Genomic DNA, 21,268 nt, shown 5'->3' with positions numbered 1-21,268 from the left:
ATATAATACAGGTTATTATTTATGTAAATTCGTAATTTATATCTATTATAAAAAAATCATATTTTCGTGTATATAATTTTTTACTATTTTATTCTTAAATTTTTAAATAATAAAAATATTATTAAAAGTTTACTAGATTTAAAAGTTGAAAACTAAATACAATATTGATTCAACAAATATAAATATTCTTATACACTCATAAATAAATATAGAAAACACAGAGTTGATCTACTAACATTTATAATGTCAGTTTTTGTTTGAGAGATAAATTAAGGTTATAACGAAATATCTTTAAAAAATATTTACAGTATTTTTTCTATATTAGAGTAGTTTTTTCAACAATATTTGTGAATTATTTAGATCGTATATATTTGGATAATATTGATTATTGAAGAAGTTACTTAATGTAGTGATAGACTTGAACTTCCAGGTTCCATTTCTGTCGCCATGATTTGACGTTACAAACCCGCAAAAACTTTAAGATATTTTAAAATTAAATAATTAAATAAATGATGAATATGACATAATGTACTTGGGGATATATACGTTTAATAAAAAAATATTTTAATATAAAAATAAAGAATTTTGAGTATAATTTTTTATATTTAATTCAAATTAAATTAAATTAAACTAATTTTCAAACATAGCAAGAATAAGAATTCCATGTAAAAAGTCTTGTATGGTGCGAGAGACTTGTATGTCGAAATTTTATTATAATTATTGCGATTATAATTAGCGACCCAATAACTATTTAGTATTGTTTTTCAGTTTAATTTCATTTAAAAATAAAAAATCTATTTTAAACAACTATTCTTGATTTCGTAGTTGTATATATAAATAGTTTATGCAATTTAGAAATAATAAAAGCAGGGAGAATGAAAAATAAATTATTTTAATTAAGAAGTATTTATTATTTTGTGGAATTGTTTTAATACCTAATCAGCATCCACTACACGAAGGAAGGAAGGTGTGGTAAAAGCAGTGATAATCATTTGTCTTAATTTCCTGAATTAAAGGGAGTAACAGTTTTTAGTGTAAATGATGAAAGAAAGGTCAAAGTGGCACACCTAGCCTAATTTGCCTGCTATATACCAACATAAAAACAACCCCAAATCCAATAGAATAAATTAGAGGCATCCCAATTTAATTATTTCCTATTGTTTCCAAATTCCAGATATTTTAAGTAATCGCACTTCAAATTTGATGACAAATGCATAATTTCAGCCAAGATAACATAATTAAATTGGATTTTAACTTATGTAAATGACTTTAAAGTTTATTTCACTAAATTATTCATGTTTAGTAAAATATTTTATTTATTTTTATTATGTTATAAATGAGAAATATTTATCAATTTTATCGATTAACTAGATTTTATTGAAAAACTTGATTGAAATTTTATGTTTGTGTCCTTGTAACTTGTAAGTATGACACTTGATGGTCTATGATGTAATTCTTGACAACCATAATTGTTTAATACAATTAAATAATCGATTATGAAAATCAAATTGTAAATTATAATGACTTTTTATGTTGATATAATTGATTATGTATTAAACATATTGATTGTGTGAACTTTCAAATACATTTTGGTACTCTTTTGCAGTTCATGTAATCAATTATTATCATCATATAATTGATTATATGGAATTATTTAATTAAAATCTATTAAAATAATAAATTTAATTGTAAGGGCATATATAAATTAATTTATAACATTATTTATCTTTTTTTATTTAATCAAATATAATTTAATAAAAATAATCTTCCCTTCAGTTTTTTTATACTTTTCTCCTATTAAGCAACTTCAACTTTCACTTTGTTTCTTGCTTCTCTTCTCTTCTTTTCTCACATATTCCTTTTGTAACATCAACTATCACGCATATATGTATAACTTATATTTAGGGAATAACGAATATAATAATACTAAAATCCATGCATAATTAACAAAACATAAACTCCAACATAAGGTAAAGAAAGTCATATAACAATTTCTCAAACAAATCATTAATTGCAAAAATTCAACTCCAAACATAAGTCTTATATACAATAATGTAAAAAACAATCTTAGAATAAACATCGATGTTACATATCTTATTAGAGGATTCCCAACACAATGTTTAAGCCTTGTTGCCAACATCATCAATATCCTGATGAGCATCACAACATACATAACAATAAAGACATGAAAACTAAGAGAGTGAGAAACATACCACTCTAGCTCATGACATGAAATAAGAGATGTATAACCAAACACACTTAATACATTCTTTATAGCAATAACATCTATATTAACATATAATTAACACTATCAAACACAATAACTTGTTCACAATACATCAAATCATTAATCTCAAGATACAACACAATTACATGCGAATATGAGATATAATAGGCACAGACTCTCAATTTGTATGCATGTTATACTAAACACAAGATGTGCACAGTGCATATATAACAATTTGTCAATTTGCGTGTATATGATATATGTTACATATACTAAATATCATATCCTATCTCAATGTACATGCTCAACGATTTGTCAATATCTCAACGATTTGTCAACATCATTCCATTTGCAGCATTGATTCATCATAACATCACAATTTCATATTTAATCATCATACCCAATCATATTCATAAATTAGCATAAGAATCATTCCTTGGACAAGATAACCAACACACACAACAGAATGTATCACATAAAAGTCACATGTTCACAGTTCAAACACACGTTTACACACTGTAACCTGATGCACCTTAAGTCATTAATAATCAACTCATATTATAACTTAGTGACAATTGTTCTTTCTCATGATTTCTCTTTCCTAAATATTGTTTATGTACCTCAAACCATCCATAAGATAAAACACTTAAAAGGTAAAACTATTCATTATCATCATTCATAAATTACAATTTCATGACAATCTTTTCAAACATTTTGTTGACCAAACACCTTATCTAAAGGTATACATATGTTATCAAGTTGATCTTAATTTTCCTAGAAAGACAAGACAATTATATACAACTTATATGTTGATCTCAAAAGCTAATTTTGTTATCTACTATTTTTAAAAAATACAAAACTACAACATTATAGTCTAATTCTAACAACTTGATATTTACTTACTAATTTGATCAAAACTCAAGTTTTAGACGTCCTTTTTAAGTGATTCTAATGGCATTTTAAAGCTAACATCCATGGTTACAAATTTCATGAGGATTACAAAACCTAATTGTTCCGTTTAAGTCTACTAAAAAGAATTATAATGTCCATATGTTACATTTAACATAGAAAATATGAAGTTCATTTTTTAACTCACATAACTCAGTCATTCATTAACATTTTTATGTGATTTTTTAGTCTAAACTATAGTTCCAAATGTCTACTTTCTAACCCAACAATCAAAACTCAATTTTATTAATCAAACATAAATACCAAGGTATATTTATATAAGAATTTTCAGAACAAGATACAACTCACACTCACACTATCTTTTCCCAATCGGTAAAAATATAGATTAAAGTCCAATACTATTTTATTATATCATCAATTACTCAAATTCAACCTCAAATTTATATATTTATGCGATTAACATCAATCTTCACTTTACTTTATAAACAAGGGTTTCCTATAAACTACAAACACTCACAAATCCTCAAACAATTCAAATTACTTAAAATTAATTATATATACTCAAACATCATATATAATACACATAATTGCATACTCATAATATTTTCTCATACAATTACCTAAATACATTTGATGTAATCCCTTTTTGAAAAAGTCTTAACTTCTCATTAACCCAACAGTTAAAACATTTTAATTCAGTTATAAATCCTTCCCTTACTTAATAAAATCATTTTAATTATAAAACCTTATAATATATCCATATACATATAAAACAATTCAAACAATTATTAAAACAAACCCAAATAATTATAACAAAATACAATAATTAATAATTAATAATATATAATATATAAAATGAATATATTTCTCCCAACACAATTATAATAAAATTAAAATATATAAAAATTTTAATAAAACATATATTTTTCTTCAAATATTTATTATAACAAAATATCATAAAAATATATTTTTTCTAATAAATATTAGACAATTTTTTTGAAACATTTATTAAAAATACTCATAATTATTAAAAACCTCTAAAATATTTTATAAAATCACTTTAATTAATCAAAATATTCTTTAGTTTTAGAAAACTTATGGTGTTACAATTCCTTCTATTTCCATTCTCACTACCAAACACAACATTAGATATATACTCTTTGTATCACAATTTTTTAACTTATTTATATTATAAAACCATCAAAATTATAATATAAATCTATTTATACTATCCTATTTCATTAATAAAATTATTTCACAATGACAATAGAATTAAAAAATATTATCTTAATTTTTAAGGTGATGAATTGTTTGGTATTTGGTAGGTTATAATAAATACAAGAAAACAATTTAAAATTTTAAAATGCCAACCCAACTACCCTACCTAATTAACACGCAAGGAAAAAAAAAGGATTAAATTGGGTTGGATTCATTTAATAATAGGTTAGAAATTCAAACTCATACCATCCATTTAGCATGTTAAGTAAGTCAATCCAATGAATTGAAGTCATTTTAGCATCACACTTTAATCAAATATATCATATACAACATCATTTTTGCCCTCGTTTGCCATTTACACTTGCACACTATGTTCATAGCCCTCTTCTATCACAGACCTAACTTCATTAAAAGTTATTTTACAAGTTTAAGTACAAGAAATTAGAGTTGATATATTTTACTCATATCTTGGATCATCTCAAGTACTTGGTACAGCAGCGTCATATATTCTTTTAAAAGTAAATGTATTTGTAAATAATTATGTATCAATAATATAAAGCTTTATCTTAATGGATAATGTTATATTAATATGACATTATATTTTTATTAATATTATATATCTCAAAGTATATTGTAAAACATACTTTTAATTATAGCTATATAATTTATTAATTCCACAATTTGATTATATAAAATATTATGAATTTTAAAATGTGTGAAAATTTTGCTTGAAAGAGGAAAGTAATCAGTAAGCACTGTATGTCTGTATCAACGTATTTTATTTTTATTTGTATGATAAATATGATTTTTATATAATATCTTCAATATTAAATTATATATTAAATAATATATTAATTTATGTTCATTGGTTTAAGCGTGACCTATTAATTTAGTATTTTAACTGAGTTAATAATTGGTCCTATATTTAAAATATTTAATTGATATACTATATAAAAAAATTAAGTTTTCTTATCTTATTATATATTATAGTTTTAATATAATCAAATTTAAATAAATGCTCTATCAACATTTCGAGCGAAAATAATAGTCCATTAAAGTCGTTGGACAATGTTAAGCAGATACAATGATTACGGAGCTGGACTATCGTTGTGGTCCATGCATGGGAATCTTATGTGAGGCCTAATTAAGAAACCCTCAATGAATTCGACGGCCCAATCTAGATGCAATATATATATATATATATATACTAACAATTTTATATTTTTAATCAAGAATCATTCTATGTATAACTTGTGATCAAATGAAAATTTTAAATTTTTTTATACTTACAGCATATATTAATTATTATTTTTTGCTGAAGTTTTTTCTTCCTTTAGAGAAATACCTTATGTATATTTTTATTTAATCATAATTTTAATCCCTTTAATCTAGGTTGTGTACAATTTTCATTTGACAATTTATTTTTTCATTAAGTATCTCCTTTTTATGTTAAGTAAATTTAGTCTTAAGATGATTTTTGTACAACCTTTATTTTTACATTGGTCAAAATATCTTTTTAATCTCTATAATTTTATTTAATGTTTCATCTTTATAATTTAAAATATATATTTTTATTTTTTATATTTATATCTATTAATATTTTTTACACACACAGACCTATTTATATTTTTTAAACAAATAGATAGAAGTACAAAATATTTTTTTACGTTAGTATTAAATAAACTAAATTGTTTTGAACTATCTTCTACTCATAACACACTAAGCAAAATATTAAATTTCATATAAAGTTGAAAGGAAACTCAAAATTCCCTCTCTAAATCCTAAATTTACATTTTATTAAATCCTTCGCATTTTATCATTTTTTTCACTGAATTTACAATTCAAAAACTTTTAAAATTATTTTATGCTGTAACTTCATCTTAAACTCCCAAATATTTAGAAAGAAAATAACAATTAAAAGATTTTAGGTAAAAGAAAAATAGATGTCCTCACACAACTGCCGTCAATTGACTCCATTCATACAGTAAATTTACCAAAAGCCTAGTTTATTCCGCTAATTAATCCAAGTTTTAGCAGCTGATTCCAATCGAACCCGAGTTGTAAACCCTGATGCGAATCACCCTTTCTAGCATGGACAAATACACTGGACCACAAAATTGAGTCGACAATGCACAACACAACAATCGATGGCAATGTCACTGAGAACCAACTTCCATCATTGGACTGAATCATAATTTGTCAGAAAAGGAAAAAAAGCTCGCAAGTTGTGTCATGTAATTGATTGGGCAAACTATTTGTCCAATCCCAAATCAAGCAGAATTTAACTGCTGAGAAATTTAAGGGGTGTATTGGTTTAGGATTTCGTAGGATTTTAAAAGACTTTTTTTGAGTAAAAAAATCTATTGGTATTCAATCAGGATTTTATGTCACTTAAAAATAATCCAGTGGTATTCAATCAAGATTTTCAAGATTTTTTAAAGAGTCCATTAAAATCCATTAGTATTCATTTGAGATTTTTTACAACTTAAAAACAATCCATTGGTATTCAAAAATATAAGGATTTTAAAGGATTGTTGTGTGAGAGGGATTTTGAAGGACTTTCTAGTGTTATCTATAAATACCAAATTCATAAAACAATCCCATCCAAACCCATCGGATTTTGAAGGATTGTTTGAAGTGACTTTTCAAGAATTTTCAAGTGAGTTTTTTATCTTTTTTTTCTATGCTCCTGTCTTTTCCATTTTTTCTTTGCTAATAATACTGCACTATTGTTCATTGCTCATATATAATATTGTAGTATTGTTTTCATCTCATTCTCCTATTTTGTGAAACTCCGATATATAAATGATAGTGTCATTGATTTATTCTATTTTTCTGTTCGTTCTCTTTGATTGACTTGCTTTATTTTATGCTATGTAGTTGAATTTGTTCCTTTATATAACACAAAAAAATGCTTAAAATTTTAACTTTTAAGTGGTAATTTTTTTTATAACACACGTCAAGAAAAGAAAAAAGTGAAAGATAAAATTGATATTATAATCTCTACAATATATATATATATATATATATATATATATATATAAAAGATGAATTTGTTAGGGTTTCTGTGAGTAAAATGAGATGAAAATTGATCTTAATTGGGGGAAGAACCCGCTTAGCATAAAAATTGCGATTTATCTTTTTCCTTTAAGTTTGTTACTCTTATTCTTCTCCTTTTATGACTCAACAATTATTTTATTTTTTTTACTATGAATTTTTCTTTTTCTTTTTATATTGTGAAATTAGGACTTTTTTATATTTTAAAAAAGAAAATTAACATAAAACGTTGCAGTATCTAATTTTTTAGGGTTTAGAATTTATGTTTTCATTAGCTTATTTTTTAAAAGAGGAAATATTGTTAAAATATTTGTTAGAATAATTTATATTTATAAATATCGTTAAAAATTATCATGTAATATATAACTAAAATAATATATATATATATATATATATATTCTTTATATCTAAATGCTTATTCTTTAAATAATAATAATAATAATAATAATAATAATAATTATTATTATTATACTAATATTATATATATTGCATATGTAATTAGGTAACTATTTTTTTGGTGGATTGTGGATTTCCTAATCGACGCCAATTTTTAGCTCCATTTCGAGGTGTAAGGTATCATCTACAAGATTTTGCAGGTCAGGGTAATAACCCTGAAAATGAGAAAGAATTGTTCAATCTTTGTCATGCGTCTTTAAGGAATGTGATCGATAAAATATTTGGTATTTTTAAATCAAGGTTCACAATTTTTAAGTCAGCATCTCCATTTTTATTTAAGACACGAGTAGAACTTGTGTTAGTATGTGTAACACTACATAATTTTCTACGTAAAGAATGTCGTTCTGATGAATTTCCAATTGAAGCGGTGGATGAATCTTCATCTTCAACGTTACCAATTAATGAAGATCATACTTTTGAACCTATTATTCAAATCCAGGAACAAGAGCGAAAATACGCTAATGCTTGGAGGACTAGTATAGATATGGATATGTGGGTGAATGCTATTTAAGAGGACAAGATATTATAGAGAATTATTATTATTATTATTATTATTATTAATTATCTAGACATTATTTTTTTTTATTATTTTTTGTCTTTGACTCTTTAAATTTGAATGTATGAAATTTTTTTTGAAATCTTATCAAATGTCAAAAATCCATGAAAATTCTACAAAATCCCATAGAATCCATTAAAATCCTGATTTAAAAGTCTTGCAGAATCTATTAAAATCCTGATTTTAAGTCTTGTAGAATCCTGCAAAATCTTAAAAGTCATGAAAATCCTGCAAAATCTTTTAAAATATGTAGGATTTTTTTTAACTAAAAAAGTCTTTTAAAATCCTAATCCAATACACCCCCCTTAGTCGCCAGTGGTATAAAACCTACCCTCATGACATGATCAACTCTTTTTACTAGCCACCCATCTTAACCCTAAAACTTCATTTATTTGAAACAAGCCTAGTATGCAGTTCAAACGTGTTGATTTTTATACAAGACAATTCCCCAAAAATCATGGAGATGGTGTGCCACGTGATGCATGATTATTTACAGGTCATTAAAAGCCTCCAAATCTTTGCTAATTAGTATCATGTAAACACTAAACATCAAGCTCCAAACATGAAATCTATAAGCTGTTATTTACAGGACAAAAATAAGACATCAAAATAAACCTTCCTTGTTTCTTAAATCTATAATTGGTTCCCAAACATGAAGTGGATCAAGAGCCTCCAAATCAATCGTCGAACTAGATATATAGCATATTCAACTCTGTCAATGGGTATTGAAGCAGAGAAGAAACAAACTTGTACAAAACCATACATACGCTAAAACTAAAACCAACCAAACAACCACTTTACAATGTATAGTTTATCCAAAGAAGATAATTTTCAATTTTAACACATTCTTCTTCATTTGACACATGCCTCGCTGCTGTGAGCAGTTTCTGAAAAGAAAAAAAATAAATAAATCAAAATGCACATGCCATGATATAAAGCAGCTTAGATGGTAAAAAGTAACTTATTAAGTGAAAATTTTCGTACATGAAAAAATTCGGTAGCTGCCAATGAAAAAAATAAAAAATAAAAAGTATAAAATGCCAGTCTAATCCCTGAAATTGACATTATTGGTTATTTTTATCCTTTACACTACCCCCCCAAAAAAAAATAAACCGTCCTAAAGTTAGGAACTAAATTGGATAAGATCAAATTGATCGATAGTTGTTAAAATCAAAGACTAAAGACCGATATAGTTCTTAAATTCAAGATTAAATTGACTATTCACTACAGGGGTGGAGTTAAAGCATTTTTATTGAAGGGCCAAATATAAAAATTAATAATTAAATAGTAACTTTAAAATATATTAAATTTAATCAACAATTAAAAGATTCATAGTAGTTAATTACATGCTACGAAAACCAAAATTATATAAATTAAACAAAACATCGTAGACTATAACATTATTCAATTTTTAAAATTCAAGTAACCAATTCTAATAATAGAAAATCTTTATGATATCGAAATATCATGTTCAATGTTTTAAAAGCAAAGTTGACTCTCAAGCCATTTGAACATTATATAAAATTATCAGTTGAAATTTATTAAAAATTAAAAAATTATGATAGACAATTATAACATTAAATAAAATTTGAGACCTACAAAATTTTGTAATTTTTAATGAAATTTAACCAATAATAAAAATGTATTCAAACTGGCATTTGACTGTGTTATTCACATTCAACGTCCATTTCCATTAGTTCAACAGGCAACTAAACATATACATGACTTGCCTTTTCTTGAGGTGAAGGACTAAATTGACCAATGGTGTCAATTTCATGGACTAGATTGATGTTTGTCTTGTAAAGAAAACTTCATTCTTGATTTGATGGACATAGTTTTCTATAGAGCATTGGGGTTGTGGCTTTTCATATTTCAACCAAATATATTTCTTGGAAGATAATAAAGAAAGGGAGAACTGGGAATACTATACATTTCCTCGTCCAAGTCCCAGTTGGGAAAAGAGCACATAAACTAACAGTTATCCATCGGTGTTTCTATACATTTACAATAAGATTTAATCTAACGGGAGCCAATAACAGCTAGATTTCAAACTTGAGGAAGGATAAAATGGTTATTGACAAATTGTAGATGTTACTCATGCATTACCTGAAGTTAGTAGGGAAATAGACATTGCTCTATACTCTCATTAAGCATCTGTTCACACACAAAAAAAAGCAGGTTAAATAAGAAGAAATTAATCAATTACTGTAATAATACACTCCCATGTAATAGATGAAAACCTACAAGGTTTTGGTTATTTCATAATTTGATGGCCTCCAAGAACAAAAATATTGTATTTTATATTCTTTATCGTAACTAAGGAAAACACCATTTCAACACATAGCATGTCAATCTAGAACTTAAAATGAATATAAATATCCATGTTTTGGTTTGTTATTTCCCTTTGTAAAGATACCACTTTTAAATCTGTGTCCTTGCAAACCTCTCAAATCCAACATTAGCCTTAATATGGAACTCAGTCGGTGTGTATATGGGAATTAGTACAATTTGCCTACTCTAGGGTATGGCCAGCCTATATGCGTGTTCCGCACGCCTAGTGATCTTGGTAAGTTACCTACCAATTGTGAAGCATTGTGGGATAAGTGGGGAGCATATAGTAGTAGATGGGTAAGTGTTCAACCTCGTCTGAGTTTAGTACCGCCAGCTTTTAACTTCAAGCATTAAATTTTAGCAGTCATATACAGAAGAATAAAAAGACCAATGTCATGCACGTTATGGATACGGTTATAAACATAAATGCAACACATAACAAGTAATAGGAGTCCGATTGAGCTTTAGGTAGCTACGAAACAAATGACGTCCGGTAGAAATTTTCGAATTATAGAGCTAACTCAGCTATATGTATTAAGAGAGAAATATCATCATTGTCGGTCCACACAATTCTACCACCAAGCACATCTAATCAAACCACTAATTTGAGTAAACTATATGCAAAATTTACCTTCTGGCCTTTCTACAAACACCACGTATGCAATATACATTTATAAGTTTGAATTCAGTATTCGGTTTCTGATGCATGACAAAGCGCTCAATTATTATTTCAGGTTAAAAAGTTAGGGTGTTGTTTGGTCTATTGCGGATTAATATTGTTCATGTTTCATGAAGCACAAATATCATAAAGGCTACTGCAGCACAGGTACAGTAATAATGTGATTATTTTAATTCTTTTACTTTATTATCCTAACACTGCCTATGAAGTATGATCTGATAGTCACTCCCAAACCCAGGTAAAGAAAGAGGCTTGTATTAAGTAAAACAAATCTTACAGAAGAAGCTTAATTTACTTTTCTTCCTAAATAAGTAAAATTCATCGAAACATGCCAGTATAGTATCATAGCTTCTCTGGACACTATTCCCTAGTGAAGATAACAACGTAGAGAAATGCCAATTTTGATTGAAGTAAGTAATATGTCTAAGTTCTGAGATCTCTCCGACATTCAGCTACCAATGTTACAGAAATAAGATAAATATAATGAGAAAGAGCAAGCATGCAGTATGGAAAAATAGTATATATAATGAAATTGAAATTAAGCAAACCTTTGTGGTCATCAGAAGCATCGTGGTCCTCCTCAGGCACAGGGGGAAGCTCCAGCTGTTCGCCAACCTGCACAGAAGAAGCAGCGGCAGCACCGTTACCGTTAGCGTTGGCGTTATCGGTGTCCTCGGGAAAACGCACAACCACGACGGGGCAAACGCAGTGGTGGACGCAGTAGTCGCTGACGCTGCCCAGCCTGGCCTTGGAGGCTCGCTTGGAGGCGCCGAAGCCGCGGCTCCCCATGATGACGGCGCTGAGGGCGAGGCGCTCCACCTCCAGGCAGAGCCTCTCCTTCATGTCGTGGTCCTTCACAATGTGGATCTTGAACGGTATCTGCGCCTCCACCAGCGGCTGCGCCACGTCGGTCGCCTTCGCCGCCGTGAAGCTGTCGAAGTCGTCCTCCAGCTTCCGCCGCGACTCCTCGTCGCCCTCCTCCGTGGCGCTCCGATCCACCGAGCCCCAGTCGGCGCCGTACAGCACGCTCGTCGGACGCACGTGGAGGAGGATCACCGCGTCGCCCGGCCGCAGGTAGTTCTGCACCGCCCACCGCACCGCGTACGCGCTCTCGTCGCTCAGATCCACCGCGATCGCGATCCTCCGCTGCGAACCGGAGCTCAGCGCGAACCGCGGCGAAAACGTGGGAAGCGGAGCCTCCGGTTCCGGCCGAACCGGCGATTGAGGATTCATGTTGAACAGCTTAGTCTTTACTGTAACCGTAGAGATAAAATTGGAGGTCAACGCAAGCTTGTTCTGAAGTTTGGGCAATTGATATAGTGACGGATCGAAGGCTGTGTCTGAGAGGTTTCTAGAATTTATGAATTTCTTAGTTTTTTCCTTCACTTGTGTGTGAAAGGGTGCCTTCGTCTTTTCACATTCCTTGCTTTTGTTCGCTTTCTTCGTCAACTTTTCTCATTAGATAATGCTTCATTATCCACTCGCCTGCACCTAATTTCTCATTCATCTCCCAATATTTACCAATATATTTTTTGCATACTTGCGAATTAGCGATCTAAGTTTAAAAAATTCGTACAAGTTGATGTAGGTGACTAATAATTAATATGGGTCCTCTTTGTTATAATGAAGTGGGGATGTAGTCAGGTTATTTTTGTTGAGGAGAAATGGGTGACAGATTTATGAAGAGGGAGGGATCCTAGAGTAGGGATATCAATAAAATGACGTGGAAATATGATATAACATTGGTGACGAAGGTGTTGGGTCAATTTGTGTAACATAATAAATGGCGTGTTGCAAGAAATGAACGGCTATTGCGAAACCCGAGTGGGGGATTCGAGGTTTTCAATCACAGCTGTTTTGTGGCGTATTAACTGAATCTGACTCGAGTGCTAATCGATCATGCTGGATTTGGATTTATACAAGGGAGGTCATCATCTAATCAATGCAGCCAGACAAAGAAAACACTTCATCGTCTAACCAACTCACCCATTTTCATTTTACGAGAGTTCTAGATTTTTTGAGTTTCCTTCCTTTTCTCTTCTTCTGGAGAAGATTTGAGATGAGGCAAATTTGTTTGATTTTCTAAGTTGTATTTGTTGTTTTAATATGTTGATTCATGCTTTGAAAAGTATTAAAGTTGAATTTGAAAATAAAATTTGGTGTTCTTAGTTTTTTGAGATTTTCTTGGTGAAGGTGAAAGATTGATGATCTTGCTAAGAACTCTTGTTATATATTGTAGTTTTCTTCAATTCTAAGTCGTATGTTGTTAGTAGATGATATATGATGAGTTGTATGTAGGGTTTGAGTTATGATCGGGAAAATTTTGAATTGTCAAGTGTGTCCCTTGCGTTGGTGAATTATTTTTTGGTTCATGCATGTTTTCTGGACTTGCTTGCTTAAAGAGTTCATAAGAGTCACTTAAAACGAGAAAGTAAGAATATTCAGAAATACTCTTTAACTTAAATTGCTTAAAATAAATTTTGGTCGCTCCAAATGATTTGTTAATCGTTTGGAACAAGTTGTTAATAATCTCATTTGTTTAATTCTTTAAAATAGTTGTTATAATGTTCAATTCTTTTGGGAGCATTACTCAATTGTATTAATAAATTACACCTTTCAAAGTATTAAAGTAAAATTAATTTTATATTTTACCAACATTCTTTTTAAAATAATATATAAAAATCCTTTTTTTAATCTATTTGTCTGTAAAAAAAATCTCTTTGACTAATTAATTTATACTCTTCTCTTGAAATATTGTAACGTGCATATTTGGAAACAGAATAAAATTCACTAATCAGTAACTTTCTTTGGAACCAGAAAAGGCATACTAGTTATAACTTACAACTATAAGTATGGTGCAAATTAATATTTTTCCTGGACTAATTTATTCTCAATATTCAAATATCCTGATGATTGGTAATTAAGATGTCAGAAGAGTCATTAAATTGATCAGACTAAATATATTTCTGCTTGACAATTAATATTCCGTAGAGTCATTAAATTGATAGGTTTTATATCACTCTATCGTGCCTCCATGGGTCAATGACATTTGTTTTCGAAAGAATTAATAAAATGGCGGTTAATAAATAAAATAATAAAAAAAAACCAATTAATTTCTTAATTATCATTGTTTTTTGCCCCAACTTAATTATCATTGTTAATAATTTTTTTTGTTACAATTTTCATTGTTAATATATGAATAGTAGGTAATGCTTCTTCACTTTTAGTTCTTTATTGGATGGTATTTTCCTGTTAATTCTCCCCTGTCTCCTTATCTCCTAAATCTTAGGGTATCTCTAATGGAAACAATTCATTTTGAGTTACTTCATTATTGAAAACTGAAAAAAGTGGTCCCCAGTATGCCATGTCAGCATTAAACAACTCAAACAGAAATTCACTCCAATAATAAAAAACTTTAAGAAATTCAGTTTTCATAATTTTTTTTCAAATCATTTATGAACCAAATTAAAATTTTTATTAAAAAGGACAATTGCACTATAATAAAAAAATAAATTATGAGAAAAAATATACAATTAATAGATATTAAAAATAAAATAAAGCTTTCAATATATTTTAATATACTTCAAGTCTTCAACGGAACTTTTTAAGGTATTTTTTTATTTATTTTTTTTTTATTTTTAATATTTTAATATTTTAATATTTTTAATTTTTAATTCTTATTTCTTAAAGGGTTTTCTTTTTTTTCTCTCCCCTTTCCTCTTCTTCTTCTCTTCGTAAAGAGTTTTCTTTTTTTCTCTTCCTTTTCCTTTTCTTCCAAAATGCACGTTCTACACCGTCTACCACTGTCGCCGTCGCTGCCGCCGCCACTGCGCTGGTCCAGCCATAACGTTCACCGGCGCGCCTCCGATGTCTACCAGCGCGCTTCCGCTGGCCACCCACGGCAGAACGTTCACTTCCGTTGTCCACCGACGCGCCTCCGCTGTCCACCGGCGTGCCTCCGATGTCCACCTGGACGCCACCGCCGTCCAATCGCGCCTCCGCCTTCCTCCGTCGTTCTCTGCTGCGCCTCCTTCATTTTAAAAAAGTAAGCAACCATTGCTTGGTGAAGCAATCCTCTCTCCTCTGCAAGAAACTCTTGCTGCCAGCTCAACCTTCTCCAATGGTAAGAAACTCATGTTAAAGTTGCTTGATGAGCTAAGAAACTCCCGTTGGAGTTGCTCTTATCATTCTTAGGAATGACAATAATTTTGCAAATAATGCACTGTTCTTGGGGTTTGGGATAGTGGATTTGTGAGATAACCTCACTAAAAGAAACAATAGAAATAAAAGAGAAACAAAGTATAAATGTGTCTTTTGGATAGATAAAAATTAAAAGTAAAAGAGTGAAAAAAAATTTCTCTCCTCCACTTACTTAGATAAGTGAGGGTGAAAAAGAAAAATGAAAAACATCAGTAAAAAATGAGTTCTTATTATTATTTTTCTTTCTAAACCAAATAAAACATTAATGAGTGGCTGAGGAGGAAAAAAAAAGTTTTGATAACCTTAATAAAAGATCGTTCTTAGTAATTAATTAAATTTAATATATATAATAAATAATTATTTTAATAGCTTGCAATATTTTGATATCATTTTTTAAATACTATTTAATGTAGCGTTTAAACTTATAATTTTTTCTTTCTTTTTTATTCTCATTATTATTTTTCATAATATTTTTCTTGTATGTCAATTTATCCTTATATTGACTACTTTATTATTTTAATAATTAGTTTTATGTCAACATATGGTTGATCCAAGTAATATTTGACTTGATTCCAATAAATCAAAATCTTAAATATCAAGTTCAAGTGTTATGAATGGAAAAAAAATGTGATTATAAAAATTATTAAATATAACCAATCAAGTCTTTTCTACAATGAGATTTTATCATTGAAAAACTAGTAAATATTTTGCATTAATAACATTATTATAAAAAATTATTTTATTTTTATCAAATAGTTTTTAATAAACTAATTTATCATCTTTTAGCTTTTTTTTCCCCAACTTTTAGTTAACTTATTTAGCAAATTTACAAAATATGTTAGTTAAACTTGTAATAGTCGGGACACATCATAATGAGAGGAATTCATAGATTTGTATTAGTGTGAGATTGTACTGTTGAAGATGAATTTAAAAATTAATTTCTATTACCTATGTCAATAAGATGTATATAATTTTTTGTAGTTTATTCCATAAGAACTCTACATTCAAATGTGCTTGACTTAAAGTAATTTAAGGATAGTTGACCTTCTTGAAAGTTTTTTTAGAAAGTGTGCGAGTAAGAACAAAACATGTTGAAAAACCTTGTGTTGATGATCGGACATCTCAAAGAGGGCTATCAATGGAGGGTTCTAACCAAATAGGAGTTGTTTGAAGTATCATCGTGTGAAATGCCATGGAGTGGAGCTGTTGAGTGGAGCTGTTGAGACCTCAAATTTGAGAGGTGTTACAACAGTATTAGAGCAGGTCCTCTCACTCAATATGGTGTGATTTAGGGATGAAGCATACATTAATGGGCTTGTAACAACTTGAACACACTAGAATGAGAGACATCCAGAAATTTGTATTAGCATGAGATTGTATAGTTGATAATTATTTAAAAAAATTAATTTGTATTACCTATACCAATAAAATGCATATACTTTTTGGTAGCTTATCCATAAGAACTCCACCATTAAGTGTGTTTGACATAAGATGTATATACTTTTCGATAACTTATCCCATAATAACTTCATAGTTAAACGTGCTTGATTTAAAGTAATTTAGAGACGAGTGACCTTGGAATCAGTTGTTGATCCTAAAAGTGGTCAGACATCTCAAAACTATCCACAAAGGATTCCAACTAATGAAAGATTTTGACCAATGAAAAATTATGTGAAGTGTTACCGTGTGAAGTGTCGTAAAGTGAAGTCGTTGAGACATTAAATCCATTATAAAACTAATTGAGTTTCTCTTGAAAATCAAAATCAATTCAAAGCTGAAACTCGGGCAAAGCAAATATTTCCAATTTCTCTCTCTCTCTTGTTGTAGCTAATTATCAGAAATTAAATTTATTCTATAAATATAAATAATTATAGTGAAGAACAGATCAAGACAAACTTGGGCTCCAAAAGTCTAATGCCCAATTAAAGGATAGTCATCCCAATATTTCGGGTGGGCCTATAGCCTATTATGACTTTTCATATAAATACAACAACTACTCGGGGTTTCTTGTTGTTTTGAATTTGTTGCTATGACGCACAAATGAAAAAAAAGTTGAATTTGTAGCTGTATATACAAGTTTCTGGAAGTTATATTAATAACCTTATCTTTTACTAGAAAAAGTTCGAGAAAAGGAGGAATGTCTCATTCCAAAACCATAAACTAATAGGAATGGAGACCGCTAATCACTTAAATATATAACTATTAAGTATTTAAAGAATTTTTTTTCGTCTATACTAATTCTATCTAATTAACAATTTTTTCATAAAAAATACTTATGGTCTTATACAAATAATAATAATAATAATTGAGAACACTACTTTTTTAAAATGTTATTAAAATACAATATATTATTATTAAATTAGAGGTCATTATGTATCTGTCTATCACCTAAAAAAAAGTGACATAGTCACATGCATCATTTGTATCAACTGTGAAGTGAACCGTTGAATCATCTACTACCTTATTTTTATTTATAACATTCAATTTAATATATTTGTTTCCAATTCATATTATTTATATTAATTTTTAAAATCAAAATATTCTTAATTAAAATATATTTTCTTAATTTAATACAATGTACTAATTATAAACTCTTTAAAAGTATACACTCTAATTGGTTGAGAGAAAAATGATTATTAACTAACAGTAAAAAATAATATAAAACATGCATTCTAATTAATTAAAAGATATATAAGTATTAATTAAGAAAGAGAAGTAGTAGAAAAGTAATTTAAAAAAATAATATAAATACAATATATTATGAAAAAATTGCACTCACATTTCTTTGCGTTTGTTTAAATGATATATACTGTCTCTAGTATTTTAAAATCACTTACCTCCCTTAAAATAATGTCATTAGTTGAAATTAGAGAAGGATAAAAAATAAAAATCAATTTATATTCTACTAATCATATACATGTTTGTCTTTTATTTTTGAATTATATACAATACTATGTCTTCTTTATGAAAAATTTCATTGTACTTCAATTTTGAAAAAATAAATTCTCATCCTAATTTTTAAAATTGCTTATTAAAATCGGTATATATATTTAAATCACAACATATAATATTTAAGATATAATTTAAAAGTTAAGATTAAATAAGAGATTGAGTTTTATTCAATTATTGACACACTTACATTAATAATTATTATTTCTTAACAGTGTACGAATAATATTACTTTATATAAGGAATCGTATATGTTACTCAGATAAATAAATAAGAGAATTTAATATTTATTTAAAAACTAGAAAAAAAAATGTATGTGTCATTTTTTTTAATAAATTTATTATTATCAATTAAATTAAAAAAAATTAGGTGAGTTGGCTCAAATGGAGTTAGTATTATTTTGTATTGGAAAGTAACTGATAGGCCCAGCAGCCCAATGTAATGAAGAAAGAGGACAAGCCCAATAGGAACACAAACAGGTCCTCATGAGTAAACGATTTCATATAATTGCATTAAGAATTTAGAGGCTGGACTAGCCAGTATTATAGCCATTGTAGATAAAGACACATGTAGATGTAGGGGCACCTTCTCTTATCTATCTTTTGTATTTAAAAAGGCTCAGTCCTTCTAATTGAATCCAGTATTAAATTTGAAATATACTTTAAATTTAATTTTACACATTTTCATTACACAATTTGGTGCTAAAAATTAATATTTGTTTTGAAATATGTATAATAAAATGTATTTCAATTTTAATTTATTGATTTAACTAGACATAAGATTAAAATCAGTATTATCTATAAATAAATATAATATAATATGATCATGTTTCATGTATCATTTAATCTTAATCAAATTAGATTCAAATTAAATAAATGATATTATCAAAATTTCAGATTAAATAAAAATAACTTTGGATTAATCCATCGAACCAACAATTATAGATAATACCTTACACAATGACAAATCAATAATTTTTATTTTGTAGGAGCAATATGCATAAAACTGTGGAACAATATTTATAAGATGAATTAAGATTGGCTTAAATATGTTTTTAATCCCTCAAATTTAGGGTAAATTTATTTTTGGTCCTCAAATTTAAAATTATTGTTTTTAATTCCAGTAATTTCAAAAAATTTTATTTTAGTCATTGTATTCAAATTTTGTTAAAAAATTTATAAAATATTATTGCATAAAATTTACCTATATTGAAAATATCATATTAAATCTGGTTGATATTGCATAACTGTTTTAATTAGTCACTTTCAAATATGTTATTGATAACCTAAGGGACTAAAACAAAATTTTTAAAAATTACAGGAACTAAAAATAAATTTATCTTAAATTTGAGAGACTAAAAATATATTTAAACCATTAACATTTTATGTTACATTTCAAATCATGAGTGCCATCTAAGTTGAGTATAGTTTTACATGCAATTTGTATTTAACTATAGTATGCATTAATTATAGTATGAATGAATCACTCACCAAGCACTGGTTCTCGACATGACCTTGATCATAGCATACCATTGACATAAGTGAAATACCTCATTTTCATGTAGGTTCCCTCAGTATATTTGCATTAGAACTATTTATAATTTGAACGTGAAGTCTAAAGATAACCACTACTTTTGTATACATATGTTGCTTCAGTACGAGGACACCAACACCTTTACCACTGTCATTCAAGCTCAGTTAGGATCATGTCAACATCACATAGAAAAAAACCTCAACAGGCTAGGATTCTTGTTAGATTTTATTTTTCCGGTGAAAATGTTATAATGTGCTTTCCATTAATTACACATTAACTCCACTCGTCTTTTCTCAACTAACCTCTCAACTTGATTACCAATGTCTTCATCCTTATTGAAAGAAGTGACAATGACGGAAAACAGAGAAAAACGTGAATAGAGGCCACGTAATCTTCGTTTTCTATTGACTGAACAAGGATTAATTCTTTGAATACTTCCAACAATAAAATAAAATTAAACGTGAAAATACCTTATAATTAAAAAAACATGGATTTAGATTTGGAATTAGAAGCAGAGCCTTGTTTTTTTAAATCTCCTGAGTCCTGAATTATGATAAAGTGCTTGATTGTGCCATTCCCTTAGTCTAGAGAAAGTTATGAAGCTAACACAATTAGTTTACTAATTCATTTATAGACAATAATAATGATCTAGCTGGTCAGGTCTGGTGATAATAAACCTTAAAATTTGAAACTGCATGCACCCAACTCGCAAGTAGAAAAATCTCCAGGACATGCTTGTTTAATTTAAGAAAATTTGTGTGGACTATGCATTTACCCCGGAAAAAAAAAATCTCTGCAGCTTTTACAAAACTGGATGATACTAAAGCTTTTCCAGTATATTATGTCAAGTAAAATACTTTTTTTCAGTTCAATTCTAGAGTTGTTGTTTACTTTTTTTTTTTTAATACAAATATAACTGTTCTTGTTCTAAAGTTTAGTTTTGTCCTGTTTAGAAGATTGAGTTATTGTCTAGCCCAAGTGTGAATAAGAACTAGCCATAAGAGAAATACTGCTTCACAAATCATAATAAACTTTGTTGTATTGTTTCGATACTAATGAGCTTGGTAAACATTAAACTCTAGTAGTTACTTAGTAAAAAGCGACATGAGTCTAAATATAATGAGTAATATATTACGATAAAAAGAAAAAAGAA

The 21,268-nt window shown here is 28.3% G+C and overlaps 1 protein-coding gene across 1 annotated transcript; it reads right to left on the bottom strand.

The window, feature by feature from the left end:
* Positions 1-9,020: 9,020 nt before the first annotated feature.
* LOC109805929 (Adenine nucleotide alpha hydrolases-like superfamily protein) lies at positions 9,021-12,943 on the bottom strand. Its single transcript, XM_020368222.3, has 3 exons — positions 11,982-12,943; positions 10,530-10,577; positions 9,021-9,310 (listed from the first exon to the last, which is right to left on the bottom strand). Exons 1-2 carry the CDS (start codon positions 12,664-12,666, stop codon positions 10,570-10,572), a joined length of 693 nt encoding a protein of 230 aa, XP_020223811.2. The 5' UTR covers positions 12,667-12,943; the 3' UTR covers positions 9,021-9,310; positions 10,530-10,569.
* Between the last annotated feature and the right edge of the window lie 8,325 nt (positions 12,944-21,268).

The sequence above is a fragment of the Cajanus cajan genome, chromosome 10 (genome assembly GCF_000230855.2).
Source record: "Cajanus cajan strain Asha chromosome 10, NIPB_CcT2T_4, whole genome shotgun sequence".
Classification (NCBI taxonomy): Eukaryota; Viridiplantae; Streptophyta; class Magnoliopsida; order Fabales; family Fabaceae; genus Cajanus; species Cajanus cajan.
The sequence above is the reverse complement of the archived record's forward strand: the minus strand, read 5'-3'. Positions and strand labels throughout refer to the sequence as shown.